A 17,544-nucleotide genomic window follows, 5' to 3' on the forward strand; every position below is an offset into this window, starting at 1 on the left:
AAAAAAATCTACAAACAATAAATGCTGGAGAGGGTGGATTAAAGGGAACCCTCTTACACTGTTGTGGGAATGTAAACTGATACAGCCACTATGGAGAACAGTATGGAGGTTCCTTAAAAAACTAAAAATAGAATTACCATATGACCCAGCAATCCCACTACTGGGCATATACCCTGAGAAAACCATAATTCAAAAAGATACATGTGCCACAATGTTCACTGCAGCACCATTTACAATAGCCAGAACATGGAAGTAACTTAACAGTCCATCAACAGGTGAATGGATAAAGAAGATGTGGCACATATATACAATGGAATATTACTCGGCCATAAAAAGAAACAAAATTGAGTTATTTGTAGTGAGGTGGATGGACCTAGAGTCTGTAATACAGAGTGAAGTAAGTCAGAAAGAGAAAAACAAATACCTACGCTAACACATATATATGCAATCTAAAAAAAAAAATGGTTCTGAAGAACCTAGGGGCAGGACAGGAATAAAGACGCAGATGTAGAGAATGGACTTGAAGACACGGCTTGGGGGGACTGGGAAGGGGAAGTAGGGACGAAGTGAGAGAGTAGCATGGGCATGTATACACTACCAAATGTAAAATAGATAGCTAGTGGGAAGCAGCCGCATGGCACAGGGAGATTAGCTAGGTGGTTTGTGACCACCTAGAGGGGTGGGAGGGAGGGAGATGCAAGAGGGAGGGGATATGGGGATATATTTATACATATAGCTGATTTACTTTGTTATACAGCAGAAACTAACACAACATTGTAAAGCACTTAAACTCCAATAAAGATGTAAAAAAAAAAAATTTCAAACTCAAAATTTAAGAAAGAAATTGAGAACTTAAATAATTTAAAGATTACCTGTTTCAAAATGCCTGCTGCCATTTCATGGCTACAGTCAAAGATGACATGGAACTCCTTGCCTCTTTTCATTTCTTTCAGTAAGGGTTTTGCATCCTTTGTATCAGCAGGTAGTTGACGGATCTTAAGTCGAAGATTGTATCTTGATGGAGCTTTGATGAGCTCCTGCAAGCGAATGAGACCTTTAATGAAAAAGAAAAAAAACAGAATGTTACAGAAAAAACAGAGTAGTTCATAGAATCACAAAACATACCACAGTGTCTGATTTCCTTGACCATGTACATGTGTACGTCATGACGTGACCATTGAAATTTCTACTTCAGAACTCCCAATCCCAGTTATTTTTGTTAAAATCACTTCTCAAATTCTTAGGGTATTTCTCAAAGTATGAAAGACATACATGACTGTAAGTTAATGTAAATAATTTAAATAGATAAAAGAATATAAAATAGTTTCCCTCTCTATCCTAAATCTACTCCTAGTGGGTTGTCACTGTTAATGGCTTGAAATATTATCCTCCATATACTTCCTATGCATTTGCACATATATACATAGAGGGGTTTTTTTTGTATTTTACATCAATAATTGTTTTGTGACAATGTCTTATAGGTCATTGTAAGTTAGTGATTACTGTTCTAGTTTGTCCAATTAAGTTTTAGTGGACATAATTTATGTAATTATTCTTTATTATTACAAACTTTGGTTATTGTTTCTTGTTTTTGTTCACAAGTAATGGTCTAGTAATTTGGTGTATATGTAAGAGTGATATACTTTTCTTAATAAAAAGACTAAATAGCCAGAAGTGTAATTAAATTACTTTAAGAAATAAAACTTTCCTTTGTATTGTTTTTATTTGTATCATTCTGTATTTCTTCAGAAATAAATACAACCACAGAAATTACTAATAAAGCAAACATTTTCCTAGAAAAGTAGCTCCTGATTATATGTTTCAAAGATATATCAAATTAATAGGTCCATTTTCAATAGGTCATTAAGCTGTTATGCATTTTTAAATAACAGAGACAAATCAATGAATTTATTCCTTCATAGAAACTTTCTAAGTAATGAAACCCCTTAAAAACTGATAAAAAAGATCCAATATATAAGAGTATGATAAGAAAAGAAGGATCATACAAGTCTATTAGCTTGGACAAAATTAAGTAATTTCCTTTCCCCTTCTCCCCTCTTCCTTCTTATTTACCCCCTTTTCCATCTCATCTTTATATTTCTAAAACTCTACTTCTATCTTTCCTGAAAAACTACCTTCATAAATATTACTATGACAAACAATAATAAAGGAAAATATTTGTAAATAACTATCTGGAACTCTCTCTCTCTCTCTCTCCCTCCCTCTCTCTCTCTCTCTCTCTCTCTCTCTATATATATATATATATATATATATATATATATATATGTGTATATATATATATATATACACACACACACACACATACTCTATTGTATATATATAACTCTATTTGGAAACAGGAATTAAAAGTACCTTACTATGACTAAAAATCTACTGTGTATTAAAATAACATATGAGATCTAAAGAATAAAATCTAATTCTAGGAACTTTTTTCATTCAGTTTTTAAATGAATAATAGATCCTCTTAGACATGTAACGCTATATACACTTTAATATGTTGCAACATAGTTAATAAAATTAACATGACTAATTTTCAGTATTTTTATCCTTGAGATATGCAAGATAAAAAATATGTAAATTCATAAATATACCTAGTATCTTTTGCTTTTCAAATATCGTCCCACCGGAATTCCCTGGTGGCACAGTGGTTAAGATTCCGCCTGCCAATGCAGGGGACATGGGTTCGATCCCTGGTCTGGAAAGATCCCACATGCCTTGGAATAATTAAGCCCACGCACCGCAGCTACTGAGCCTGCGCTCTAGAGCCTGTGAACCACCACTAGTGAGCCCATGTGCCACAACTACTGAAGCCCGCGTGCCTAGAGCCCGTTCTCCACAACAAGAGAAGCCACGGCAAGCAGAAACTCGTGCACCACAACGAAGAGTAGCCCCCGCTTGCCACAACTAGAGAGAGCCCATGTGCAGCAACGAAGACCCAATGCAGCCAAAAAAATAATAATAAATAAAATTATAAAAAATTAAATTAATTCATTAAATAAAACATTGTCCCATAAAGTTTACTTCATTGTAAGTTATTTTAAAATTTTGATATATAAAATCCTACAAATAATATTTGCATAAATTACACAGTATAATACTATTAGTAAAATAAATATTACATAATTAATTGATAGCAAATATACCCATTAAACATGATACAATTCAGTCTAGGGAATTATGTATATAATGAGTACAGATGTTAACACTGAACTGTACAAAGATGAAAACAAATATTTGAATTTATAACACCTGCTTAATTGTAGCAGCATTTAACATTGGGCTTATAAAATCCTCTAAAACATGTATAAAAGGCTATACATTTCTTTACATATGGGAGTACTCTGTAACTAAATTAGAATAAATTCTTAAAGGGTAGTAACATTGTTTAACTACTTTTTATAAATAAACCTGAATATAATTGCTGTAAGGCAGTGGCTCCCAAACTTTGGAAGGTATGATAGTAACCTGTGAAGCTTGGGTACAATCTAAACCACCAAATAAGAACCTTCAGGCGACAGGACTCATGCATGTACATTTTTAACAATCTTCCCAGGTGAGAGATTCAAAGAGTGTGGCCAGTTTCCAAAGGTAGGTCTGGTTTCAGATAAGTGTCTTATGAGAGCTACCCTTTGATAGCTATATTGTAGGATAATAACTATTTTACATTAACTAGTAGCATAAGACAATAAAACAATTAATTCAAAGAATGATTTCCAACTTCATTAGGAAGAGTGAGTTAAAAAACTGTAAATACAACTGACTGTAAGAATAAGAGAGAAAAAAAGACATTCATTTACTCATACATCAAATGTTTATTAAATTTTTACTGTAGGTCAAGCACTGTTCTAGACATTGAGGAGAGAATGAAATATATAAATAGACAAATTTCCTGCCCATACCATGCTAAAAATACACAGGGGGACAAACGCTACTAAGCAAGAAATTATAAATGAAAAATGGCAATACTATTTTGATAGGGAAAGTACAGATGGTTGAGGAAGCATATAGCAGGATCACCTAACTCAGAATGGGAGTGTTCAGGGAAATTATCTCAAAGGAGGTGACGTCTAAGTTAATACCTAAATAAAAAGAGAAAGAATGGATGGAAGAAAAAAAACAGCTTTTATACTGGCGTGCAGGTGAGAGAGCATGGGCAAAGAATCTTAAGAAGCAAGGAAGAAGTGCTGACAAGTGTAATTTGAGAAGAGGGGAGGGATGCTTAGGATGCCCTTGTATTTTACATTAGAGTTAAGGCCTTAACTTAAGGGTGGTAGAAAATGCTAACTTGGAATCTGCATTTCAAAAGAATCACTCAGATTTTCACTATAGAGGACAGAGGAGAAGAACTAAAACGGGAGGAAGAGTTGGAAGACAGTTGTAATAATGCAGGTTGGGAAAAGGGTAAGGTGTGTGTTCAGGTCAAGACGGTAGGGAGAGAAAGAAGTGGAGGGGCTAGAGATTTTTGAGAAAAGATGATAAGTGGTTGGTGAGGGAGAAGGGCTGAGTCAGGGAGGTTTCTCAGATTTCTGGCTTGGGCATCTGTGAGGAGAGTGTGCTTCCAGAGTGTGAGGTCATGGGAGGAGTCTTATCTAGATCAGCAGTTCTCAAAGTGTGGTCCACAGCCCCCTCAGGAGGGTCCCTGAGGTCCAATTATTTTCATAATAATAATAAGAGGTTATTTGGCTTTTTTACTTTCATTCAGTCACACGTGTGCAGTGGAGTGTTCTAGGGGTTACAAGGCATGGATGATGTCATGGCAGATTGAACGAGGAAGTAGATATGAAAATCCAACTACCTCCTATTAAACCAAATATTAAAGAGACTTATGAGAATGCAAAACAAAGCCACTCTTCTTATTACTTTTTTTGTTTTGGAAAATATAGGTATTTTTCATTAAAATATGATATGTGAATAGATAAAAGATTTGTTATTGCAATTATTAAATGAATTAATAAATATTTTTTAATGTTATAATTTTATTACTAATATGGTAAATGTTTATAAGCATATTACAAATGCTTTTAGAGATCCTCAGTAATTATTAAGAGTGTAAAGTGGTACCAAAACCAAAATGCCTAAGAATTACTAAATTGGATTGTCTCTAAATTTTTCCTAGTTCTAAGTTTCTCTTATTCTCATTAAGTTATTTATGTAAATGCGGACTGATCTACTACCAACCTTGGATGAATAAAGAAAAGAAAGCTACCCTTGGCTTACTTACCTCACAAGATTTTGAGCGACTCAAATGTAAATTTGGGGGATTTATTCTATCAGAGTAGCAATAGCCTGAGTGTTGAATGTGAATCTCAGTTCAAAAATCTATGATATGTGGATCTTTATGCAAGACATTGTATCTCTCTTAGATCTGTTTTATTTTCCTCTTCTCTATAATAGGGTAAAACCATCTATGAATTAATATATAAAACACCAAAAAAGGAACTGGCATATATTAGATTCTCAAAACGTAGCAATTTTCATTGTTATTTGGGTTAAGAAGGAAAGAATATAGTTATTTTTTAAAATGTGCTGGTTACTAAATCTGTTCTTGGAAGTTATTTTGACACTCATATAGACTGAACACCTAACAACAACAAAATTTTAATCAAAATGTTGAGATTAACTCATTATCAAAGAAAAACTAGCTATATAGTTATGGATTAGCCCAACAGTTCTGAACTGAAAAAGCTCAACGGACTCAAAAATAGAAATTTTCAGAAGTATAAAATCCACAAACAGCATTTGTAGAGTTCACCCTAAGTATAAATATTGCCAAGCATTTTCAAGTGTCTTAAGAATTCATGTGGATAGTCCACTGAGCTATCAGGTACAATAAATGTTTACTTATTCTCTTCACACATATACATCCCTGCTGGCATTAATGTAACAGATTTCAGTTTGCCAGCTTCCCTGAGGAATAATATTGAAGGGCTAAAAATTTTTTTAAAATAGCTGTTGCTAGTAGGAACTGCCATCTCTTACTTGAGGATTTGAGAGAAATGTTGTATTTATTCATTCATTCAACATATATTTACTGCATATATCTACTATACACAAGACATCATTTCACGTATAAATATAGTGATTGGAATAATCGTATTTATTCAGTCTTTAACTGCATGACATACAGTTTGACTTTTACATTATTTAATACCATAGTTGTTTCTCTAATGCTTTTCACATTCAGTTTTTGGAATCAAAATCGTTCAGCATTTCAATCAGAGAGAAGAAATCTAGAGAGGTGTTTGAATACTGAAAGTAGAATCATGATTTTTAAATCCTGGCTTTCCATCATCTCCTGCACAGGTGCTTAGAGTCCTCTCTTGGCTTCTAAGCCTTCATTGCTCTGTCCAGTGCTATTGTTTCTCTTTTACCCATATTTCCATTGTAGATCCTTTGCCCTCCCCACTGTCTGACACTTACATACAAATCCCTGTCTGAATTCTGTTATTCAGAACACCTTGAAAGGAGAAGAGGAGGGCTGACAAAATGGGAGATGCATTCAAGACATCCAAAGAGTGGACGTTTACTCACCTACTTGAGTTATTTGATGACATCCCTGTAATTTAACATATGTGGGTGAGATTTTTATCCACAGGAAAAAGGGTTTAAACAGTAGGAATGTCTTTTAATTACAATACTGGCTATGTATTTTCTGCTGTGGATCGCTATTGATCTTCCTACCTTCCCCAGCGTTCCTCTGCAATGTATCACAGTCCAAAAATGCCAATTTCAGAAAGGATTACCCTAATCCCTCCATCATATACAAGTAAATATGCATGTTTTGTAAAATGAAACAGTTTGTCCCCTTTTTAGGAAAAAAGTAAGCCTTTCAAAATAATTGGGATAGTATATATGTGGTCCTATCCTATGGTTCTTTGGTCAAAATGGAGAAATAAAAGGACCCATCTATTAGATAAAATAAAAGGGCAAAATCTATTTTGTTGACAATATGGTTAACACAAATAATTTCCAAACAACAATTTTCAGAAATATAGTTTACTTTAACAAATTTGGCACCTGATTAAGTTATTTAATGAAAGAGTAGAATTATAACGCTTTAAAACAGTCTTTTAATTAAAATATCCCCTTTTCCCTAATGTAATTAGTTGATGTAATGATAATAAAAAAGAAACAATCCAAGCAGATGGGTTCCTGAAAATCTTCTAATAAAGAAGAGCACCACATTGCAACTATCCCTTTACTTTGGTAGATGAGTAACATTCTATTCCATCTAATTCTATCATTGAGAGTACATTTCTTAAAGCTTTTTCTGCTTTCAGTTATTTTACAGTACCTAAAATCAAGGTGTATCTTAAGCTTCCAGGTGACAGAGGTCCAAGATGCTCTTTTCAGAAGTTGCCATCAATTTAGCTTTTAAGGAGAATCCAGAAGGAACATTTATGCACACTCCAGCTGGCACTTGCTTCTAAAAAGATCAATCACACCACCTCTCCACAGGCCCAGTCTCCCCCAGCCCCAGGAAGGGAGTCCCAAGTTTGCTCCCATACCCAGGTATCTATTTCAGCAGCCACACAAACTAGAGCTTTGCCACCTGGCTTACTAATCAGGCCTATTTATCATTTCAGATAATGTGGTCTTTGTGCAGGCCAGACTCCCCTTACCCAAAATGCATTGCCTAAAAATGACTCATCTACATTCAATCATCATCAATTTTTTTTTTTTTTCAGTTGAGAAAAGACAATTCATTGAAAGGCCAAGTATAACATTTCAAGGAGTTATTTTTATTGAATGTTTTATTTGTGCTACAGAGTGTTTTAAAGAAAACTAAATAGAATATGTATACCAGTTATGGACCTTGCAATGTACAGTAATGCTATAAATATAGAGAAGGGAGCTAATCATAATAGAAAATCATAAATGGCTTTGACAGGAGAGGTAGATTGACATTGAAAAAAATTCTGTCTCCAAATTTTTGTCAGCCTTCCTCTCCTTGGGGACAAGGTGAATTTGTTCAACAGTACAGGGAAGATAGAAAATAAAGAAAAGTGGGGTCCAGAAAAAAAAAGGGAGAAGAAGAAAAGAGGAGAGGAAACTTCCAATGTGGTTTACATCTTCTTGGAAAAGGGAGAGAAAGCTATGTAAAGTAAAATTAGAGGGCTGGTTTCCTGGAAAAATCCTAAAATCCTAACACTAACCTTACAGAGAGCAATTTCCTTCTCTCTTTTTGAAATTTGTTATATATTTCAAGAATGACAGAGCCTAATACATTCAAAACTGAAAATATGTAAAAACACTTCAGCTTGACACATTAGAAACCAAGTGACAAATGAGTTTCAACTCACATGCCAGGGTCAACTGATTATTGGTGGCTTCCTGGAGCACTGTGTTGAGAATATTCTTGAGACCAGTTCTGTGACCAGGGACATGGGTCAATAAGAGATGGAACCTGGGTGGTGGGGTAGGCAGGCATGGTAACACCATGTATTGGTCATCCCTCTATTAAAATCTCCTCCTTATATATTAGTGTCATCAAATCCTATCCATGATTTTGTTTTATCGATGGCAAAGCCTTTCTATGCTTCAGAATGGAAAATAATACAGTGCAGACAACATATTTTAGGCACCATGCTCTCTGTTGAAGCCAGGATCCATATGGTTCAACCCTGAATCACGAAGCATTCAAATAAGTAGAATCCAAACAGTAATTCTGACACTTACAGTCCCATGAAAACATTTAAAAATTGTATATATTTATTGTCTGAAGCAGCTCATTAAAATTCTGTATTCTTTCTCTTCTAAAACACCTCCAAATCCTGAAAACTCAGCTTGACACATAATACATGTACAAGTGTATTTGTGTGTGTGTACACTCAGGCACACATGCATACACACACTATTCCTCTACTTCTATTTCCCTGGGAAATCTAATTTATCTCTGCCCTGACTTCTCCTCCGAGGAGAATCTGGCCATGATGCTTTTGTTTTTTCTGCTTGGCTCCCATTTGTAAAGCCCATACCGCAAAGGCTCATGACACTGATCTAACAAAGCAGAAGCTTCCCAGGAAGGACTAAGTGGGAAATCACTAACTGGCAATCCCTGAATAACCTTTAGCAGATTAGTCATGGACAAAGGTTCAAACCCTTTCAAACATATATGAAACCCTTTCTTAGGTTAATCTTGTATGTTGCATCATGATGTCAAATTTCTGAACCATATTGTGGCATGGCCGTCTTCATTGGACAGACATGAATCCCACATCATTAACGTTCTACTAAATGACTATAGACAACGATATTTAAATATCTTAAACTTGAGTTTTCTCATCTGTAAAAATGTGACAATAGTAATTATAAACCATATAGGAAAAATCAAATGAACTAATGCACAGAAATCACTTAGTACTGTGCTTGGAACATTTTAATGCTTCTTACCAGTTTCTGGTAACCACTATCTTGGAACTCAGAGATTGCTGTGACATGTGTGCCTCAACAGGCCCTATTTGCTCCTTGAACCCTGCCTGTAATCTTGTGAGTGGTCTCTATCAAAATCTCTTCATTTCAAGTATCTAAGGGAAGTCTTCTTCCTGCTAGGAACCTAATTAACACTCCATCTTTACGCTGATGACTTCCAAATTTGTATCTCTTGACAACCCCTTTCCCGAACTCTAGACTCTTAAATTAACTTTCCTGTTTGACAGTTGCATAGTAAAGAATTAACCTTACCCACAGAGAGGTCTGGCCTGTGCGCTTAGCTCCTGGGAGGTAATCTCTAAGCCCCAATAAGAGAACTTTGTTTATCTGGAGGCCTTGGGCCACACAGAATATCTAACAACGTAATTTATGGTAGGGGCTTTGGGTCATGAGATATCAGCTAAACCTCTGGAGGGGATAGCGACCTACAGGTCAGCCAAGCAAGTGGTCAACCGTGTCTACGTGACTAAGCCCCAATTACAGCTCTGGACACCAAGGCTCCAGTGAGTTTTCTTGGTCGGTAATACTCCATGCCTACTGTCACTCATTGTTGCCTGGAAAAGTTAGTACTGCCTACAAATCCAGTTGTTGGGAGAAGACGACTGGAACCTGAGTGTGGACCTGTGTTCCTCTTCTCTTGGCTGATCTTATTCTGTATCCTGGTCATAAATTGTAACAGTGAGTATAACAGCTTTTGGTCATTCTGAGTTGTCCTAGTGAATTATCAAACCTGAGGGTGATCTTGGGGACTCCTGAATAAAGTAACATCTCCACGTTGATGTACAGTAAATACTATGAAGCATTCCAAAATTGGCTCTTCATCTCCTTAGTCTCCAAAAGTGTTCCTCCTTTAATTGTCCCACCTACGATAAGGGCAACTCTTTATCATTCCAGTTAGGCCAAAAACCTTGATGTCATCTTTAATCCTTTCTTTTCTCAAATCCAATTTATTAGAAAATCTTATCAAATTTACCTTCAAATGTACATAAAAAGCTGTCAACTCTTACTACTTTTAATACACTGGATTGAGCTATTATGATCTCTCAAATGGATTGTAAAAGCTTCCTAAGTAGCACTGCCCTCACATATTTTTATATCCAGGTGTAGCCAGTAGCGATTCATAGCCTATGGTGTTTATTTCATAAGTCTGGTGAGTCAGTGCTTTGGATCTTTAAAGATGGAAAGGTGGGAATGATGAAGCCAGGAACATACAGAACAGTTTTAGTTAGTATAGGCCTGGATACTATGAGGGCAGTTAAGAGGAAATATGCTCAGTGGCCATTGAAATCTGACGTCCTTAGGCTTGACTCAATACATAAAGAATTCTAAAGCATGAGACACATTATCAGTGGCTTGTGATCCTCTAGGCCAAGTTGAGGGAAACACTGTACTTCCAGACAACCAGTCCATCTAGATGTGCAGTCCTACTAGGTAGGGTCTCAGAGCTATAACCAGAAGTCTCAAGTTCAAAACGGGGGATGCACTACAATCCCCCAACCTCCATTCTTGTGACAAGCAGCCTTAGAGCCATGTTCCTGGTGTAACTTGCTGGAACCAGGATGGGAGATAAGGACTTTGTCTTCCAAATATTGGGTTGTGTATTCTGAGTGCTAACTGCCTGATTGCTGCTTTTGATTGCTGAAAGGTGAGGACAGAGGTTGGTAGCCATTGTTTTAAAACCCATGAGCTTTATCCATTCATCTGTCATGGACACTTAGGTTGCTTCCATGTCCTGGCTATTGCAAATAAAGCTGCAATGAACATTGTGGTACATGACTCTTTGAATTATGGTTTTTTCGGGGTGTGTCACATATATACAATGGAATATTATTCAGCCATAAAAAGAAACGAAATTGAGTTATTTGTAGTGAGGTGGATGGACCTAGACTCTGTCATACAGAGTGAAGTAAGTCAGAAAGAGAAAAACAAATACCATATGCTAACACATATATATGGAATCTTAAAAAAAAAAAAGGTTCTGAAGAAACTAGGGGCAGGACAGGAATAAAGATGCAGACATAGAGAATGGACTCAAGGACACGGGGAGGGGGAAGGGTAAGCTGGGACAAAGTGAGAGAGTGGTATGGACTTATATGTACTACCAAATGTAAAATAGATAGCTAGTGGGAAGCAGCCGCATAGCACAGGGAGATTAGCTCAGTGCTTGGTGACCACCTAGAGGGTGGGATAGGGAGGGTGGGAGGGAGACGCAAGAGGGAGGAGATATGGGGATACATATATACATAGATGTATAGCTGATTCACTTTGTTATAAAGCAGAAACTAACACAACATTGTAAACCAATTATACTCCAATAAACATGTTTAAAAAAAAAAGAAAGAAAAGCAGGCCATGTAGAATCTTGAGAGCACTGGCAACATATAATGTCCACTTTACTTCCTTGACATTGTGCTTTGCTGGGTAACTTGGATGTTGGCAAATGCTATTATCATATTTTCTTCTTGTAAACAATATGGGTAAGATTAATTTGGGGGTATTTCACTGAATGCCTTCTTTCACAATGTTAAGAGGTCAGACTATTTGAGGCTGGTATTTCTTCTTTGTGCTCCCTGGCAATGCTGGATTCTACTGTGTTCCTTCTTCTTATCAGTTTGAAAAATGAGGAAAAATGAGACTGAGTGCCTGTCTTTAATTCTGTTATCAACAGTTGAGGGAAAACATATGTGTCTTGTATTTTGCCAAGGCTATCTTTTGTAAATAAACTGTCACTGTTAAAAATAATAATAATTAATTCCATGAGCTGACACAGCTTCTGGAGGATTTAAAGAGATTAAACAAAACAAAACAAAACAATGGAGGATGCAACAGGGGTAATGGGGACAAAGTAGACAGGGAATGCCAGAATTCCTACCATGTGCTTGAGGCTGGATCCAAGCTGCAAGACAAGCTTCACCCCACTCCACAGGGCTCCTACCGGGTAATGGCCTGCCGCAGAAAATGGACTGAACTGAGGTGTGTTACCTGTAGTATATCTCTGACCCCTGGAAAGCAGGGGCTGCCAGCCTATTACTCTTCTAGTTGATACCAAAATATGTTTTCCCTGTTTCTTTTTTCACTGCTATGAGAAAAAGCAATTATGCTATTATTAAAAAGCAAACAGTGCTTTTGATCATGTCAAAGCTAAAGCCCTTTGGTCTCTAAAGACTTAGGGTCTAAGTTCAACATGTGCTGAAGTCAGTTTTCTATTCAGAATGGTCCAGTTTATGAGAGCCAATAGAATTAATGTTTCATTTTCATTCTTTGCTTACTGCTATTAAAATGTGCTTACATCTGATTCATGAAAGAATAAGCACATTAGCAACTGATTTCCAGCCAAGGTAACTTAAGTGCTGTGCTCACTAGTGGTACCAGAGTCATGATAAGTGGCTTTGTCCTAGGCTAACCCAGCCCTAGATCCATCCTATCATTTAATTTTTCTTGTCCTATTCATACGGCTACTGAATGTGGGCCTATGCCTGGTGTAATGAGATAGGGCAGGTAAAAAGCTGGACAGTTTAATGAGAAGGCAGTTGTATTTCTTAGAATTCTTTTGGTAATATGTGCAGATCTAATTCATACTACACTGAGCAGAAATGGAGTTCACTGCTTCCCATAACTGAAAATAAACTCCGGGCCTGGCTGGAGGCAGGAATTCTTTGTTGGTTGCTCAGTTTTCTCTTCCTCTATGTTGCCTTCGTTACCTCTTGACATTTCCTCACTTGATGACCAACAGAATCTCACACTCATAAAGAAATCTGCCTCAAAGGTTCTGTCAAAGTCCTACGAGGGACTCTGTCCGGCCCAGGTTGGGGTTATTTGGTGGGAGTAGGAGGGATGAAGTTCGATGAATTTTGGGGTTATGGGGGAAGAAAGCCAGGCTTGCATGAGCCAAAGACTAAGAAGATTTCCTCAAAGGGATTCTGGGTAAACACACAAACAAAGGCAATCCAAAAACACATCACAGTAATGCTTTAGAAACTCTCTAAAAAGGATGACTGACTGTACTTTGGTTTGTGACCACAGTTTGGTGATATTTTGATTCAGTGGTTGCTTATAATTAGTCACTGTATGATCTTTTTTATCAAACTGGGGCCCTTTTAAGAGCACAGGGAAATCTGCTCAATATTCTGTAATAATCTAAATGGGAAAAGAATTTGAAAAAGAATAGATGCATGTATATGTATAACTGAATCACTTTGCTGTATACCTGAAACTAACACAACATTGTTAATCAACTATACTCCAATATAAAATTAAAAAAAAAAAAAAGAGTCTAAGGGGGTAGAGGTAAGTCCATAGTATTTAGTCCAGGAAAACAAGCATTACCCAGGAAGGTTCTAGGCAAACCAGGAGTTCTGTGCAGTTCTCCTCTTACGTCACAGCATTCTTCACCCTTCATCATAGATACTTCATTGCCTGCTGTCCTGACAATGTTACTGACCCACCCCCAGAGGAACTCGCACACCTCATTGTTCATTTCTGATGGTCACATTGCAGGTTCCTTTGTCTCAAGATGATCCTGCTCAGATGTACACCCATCCTTCTGTCACTCTACCTGCCCTCTCAGCTTGTGATAACCCAACTTCAGCTCTCCAGACATAGTCAGGTGTCTGATTAGGTAGCCTGCTGTTTTTTAATTCCCACTTGTGTCCAGGTCAGTGCAGTTATGAAGCAGCAAATGATCCTTCACAGCTCTTATTTTGGCTCTGTCCCAGGATGCCGCTATTACTGGTTTTATCCATATACATCATATATGATTTAAAGTTGACATTGATGAAACAGCCTAAGAAACTTTCTGTGGTGGGCCCATGACTAACAACAATTACCAAAACTACTGTGTACTGGTGAGAATGCCAGTGGTGACTCTTCAGGAGCTCAGGTTTTACTTTATCTTTTTGCTCCAGAAAAGAATACCATTAACCACCAATGCCTTCAGCAATTGTGTTCACGGAACATACATTTTATCTTATGAAAGGTTGAAAGATGTGAATAAATCAGGAACACATGACAGCACATACTATGTGATCTGAATTGGGAATGCAGAAGTGAAATACCAAACGATAAACAGTAGATGTTTGCCATCTATGAGATTACAGGATAGTGGGGCGATAGACATGCAAGTCATTTTTCTACAATGAATTATGTATAATAATGTGAGAGTCTCTAAAGTACAATGGAAGTGGTCAGGATAGAATGTCTAAGGAGGGGTAACCATTTGGCAGGTGGAAAAGGATGGATGTACTTGTAGGAAGAGGAAACTGCAGGTAGAAAACCTGATGATATGAGAGTATGGAAAGTTCAAAAATCATGTGAGTTATTTGGTGGGTACTGCTGGAAAATTGAGTATAAGCTGTAGCAAAGTGGGAGGTGAAGCTGGACCAGTAATAGGCAAGAACCAGTTATGAAGGGCACCATATTAGAATGCACTTTCTAAGTGAAGAAACTTCATAGTTTCAAGTATTAAAAGAAAAAAAATTCAGGCTGGCTTAAGCAGAAACGAAGAATTATTAGAAAAATTCAGGTAGTTTCATGAAACCCCAATGTGGGAATTCAGTCATTTCTTAGAAACAGAAACAAGTAGGAGCAAGGTTATTAAGATATCATCATCTCTCACTTCCGTTCTTTTTTATGTGTCTGCTTCATTCTGATCTTTCTAATGAGACCAGTTTTCTCTTCTTCACAGTTCACACAGGAGACATGGCCATGCTTCAAATTCACTCCTGAGTTTATTTGTTATACATTCAGCAGCTGGCAGGGACCAACTAATCTCTCTTGGTCCCAACTCAAAATTCCTGGAGAGAGGATCTAATTGGCCCAGCTGTGTTAACCCTTGATCTAATCAACTGTAGCCAGGGGCACTGACTTAACCCTAAGGTATGAACATTAGCCTTGGCTCCACCCCTAAGGGTGAGGAAGCTGGGGGACTTGGGAAGTTAGGTGTGCCTCCCCTGCCCACTATGGAATCACTGAATAAATTAAGGCAAATGACATGAACAAATTTTGCTGTTAAAAGATCACTTTGATTATGTACCCAAGGATGAATCTGTGGGTGATATACTAGGGGACATTGAAATAGTCAAGGGTGTTAGTGGAAAGGAAGTTGTCTTGTGTTTTAGCCTCTATCAGCATAAATGAGAGAACAGCAGGAGACATTTTCTCTACACTCTCCCCTTTTCCTTGATTTTGCTAATGTCCTACCATGTATCTGTACACATTCTCTATTATCTATTTCTCTGGAGACAGAATTTCTTATTAAGAAGAATTGTCATTGAATTTAATTACATCCTTAACTGAGGCAACATGTGTTGAATTTTTAAATTTTGACTTTAGCTCAAAAGACTTTTAGGTTGCTCTGAAACACATGCCACATTGCTAACATAATGGACTCACATTAATCAAGATCGTGAGAGTGACACATAACACTAGAAGTCGAATCTATTAATTTATGAGAAATGTGTCTGTCACATGCATGGTAAAACTTGAATTGCATGGCCCCAGCATTCTGAAATTACGTGAGAAACCATATAGAAATCTGAAGTTTACTTAATATTAGTTTGGGATCGGAACAAAGGGGATTGGCTCAATGAATGTAATAATCATAGATAGCACGTATTTGTGTTTGTGTTTTATTTGTAAGAACTCTGCGAAGAGGTAATATTGTCAGCCCCAGTTTGCAGATGAGATGAAGACACTGATATGGGGGTTATTATGTTCAAAGTCTCATGTCTAGTAAGTCTCAAAGCCAGATTCAAATCCTGGAAATCTTTCTCCAAAGCCAGTATTCAAACTTGGCATCTAGTAAGGCTGATCTTGTTGGTAGTAAATCAACTAAGAATCTATTTTCCATTAACATTTTTTAGATGTGTCACATGTGTTTTCCTGTTTTTGCCCAAAGAACTCAAATATCTCACTAATCCCCTTTCGGATGGATATATTCTTTCTTCGGATATGTCAGGTATTTTCAGACAGGATATAATCAAATCTTGCTTACCAGGGAGGCATTCTGACTTCTAAGGTAGCTTTGCAACTTTTCATTCTCATTCATTATGTTTTGATATCATAGTTTTAATTCTCAAAGGGTGACAATTTCCAGGTATTTCCAAAGTACTCCTACTTTTTTTTTTTTTTTTTTACTCCTACTTTTAACAGTGACAATGGTACATATAGAGGTGTTCTGCATGTTGAATTTTATTCGTCCATAATGAGTTTGGGAAGCAAAACTCTTCTATTTGCCATCTATTTGGTATAAAAACATAAAATCCGCCATTGTATTTAAGCATAAATCTATTTTTAAATTTCTATTCCAAAATATTTTTAGAGTTTAAACTTTATATTTTCTTTCATTTTTATTATCTTGCATATTTTTTTGGCCTCTGATTATCACTTGCTATTTCTATTGCTTTTCCAATCCTTCCCACTTTCCCATAAATCATCTAAGAATCGTTCAGTCTTGATAAGATGGAGAAGTCCTTCTCTACTAAATCTTTCTCAAATAATAAGCTCATGCATTGCATAGCCTCTCTCATAACTGCTAAAAAGCAGCAGTCCTAGATTGTGAGTCCACGTGGAACTCCTGAACACAGGATCTAGTCAGTACCCCACATACACCAAACACACACTTGGATTGTTTTTTGCCCTTGTTCCCTATCAGTATGATGCTATCTTGACATCTCTATTGGTTGCTCCCTTATTTGTGTCTCCATGGCCCATTGAGACTCATCCTAAACATAAAAAACAAAGTAAAAAATAAACTGTTCATTACCTGTTTTCATTCTTTTGCAACTCAGAGGATTTTTGATAATGATATTTGATAATATTTATAATCATTTGTTATGTACAAAATTAGTGTTTTTACTAATTCTTCACAAAAATTCTGAGAGGTATTGTTTCCTCTTTTTAAAGGAAAAGGAGGCACAAGGATTTGAGCCAGCTGAAAATGGCTTCAATCTAATAAGTGACAGAGCTGGAATTTGTACTCAGCACAGCTATATTTTTCTTATGAGCAACTGTTCTTAAGAATAGATGGTAAAATGAGCTCAGTTAGGTTGGGCTGTTCTGTTTCTTTTTGCCAAACCTGTCAAAATATATAAT

General features: G+C 36.7%; 1 protein-coding gene across 6 annotated transcripts in view; it reads right to left on the reverse strand.

The window, feature by feature from the left end:
- The window catches only part of GRIK2 (glutamate ionotropic receptor kainate type subunit 2), a 677,382-nt gene that overhangs the window by 361,176 nt on the left and 298,662 nt on the right, over nucleotides 1-17,544 (reverse strand). For all 6 annotated transcript variants that reach the window (XM_028494615.1, XM_028494616.2, XM_055087599.1 and 3 more), the window contains one exon: nucleotides 873-1,054. In XM_028494615.1, the coding sequence (XP_028350416.1) occupies nucleotides 873-1,054 (182 nt within the window). The remainder of the gene's footprint in view (nucleotides 1-872; nucleotides 1,055-17,544) is intronic.

This window comes from Physeter macrocephalus, chromosome 10, assembly GCF_002837175.3.
Source record: "Physeter macrocephalus isolate SW-GA chromosome 10, ASM283717v5, whole genome shotgun sequence".
In the NCBI taxonomy this organism is placed as follows: Eukaryota; Metazoa; Chordata; class Mammalia; order Artiodactyla; family Physeteridae; genus Physeter; species Physeter macrocephalus.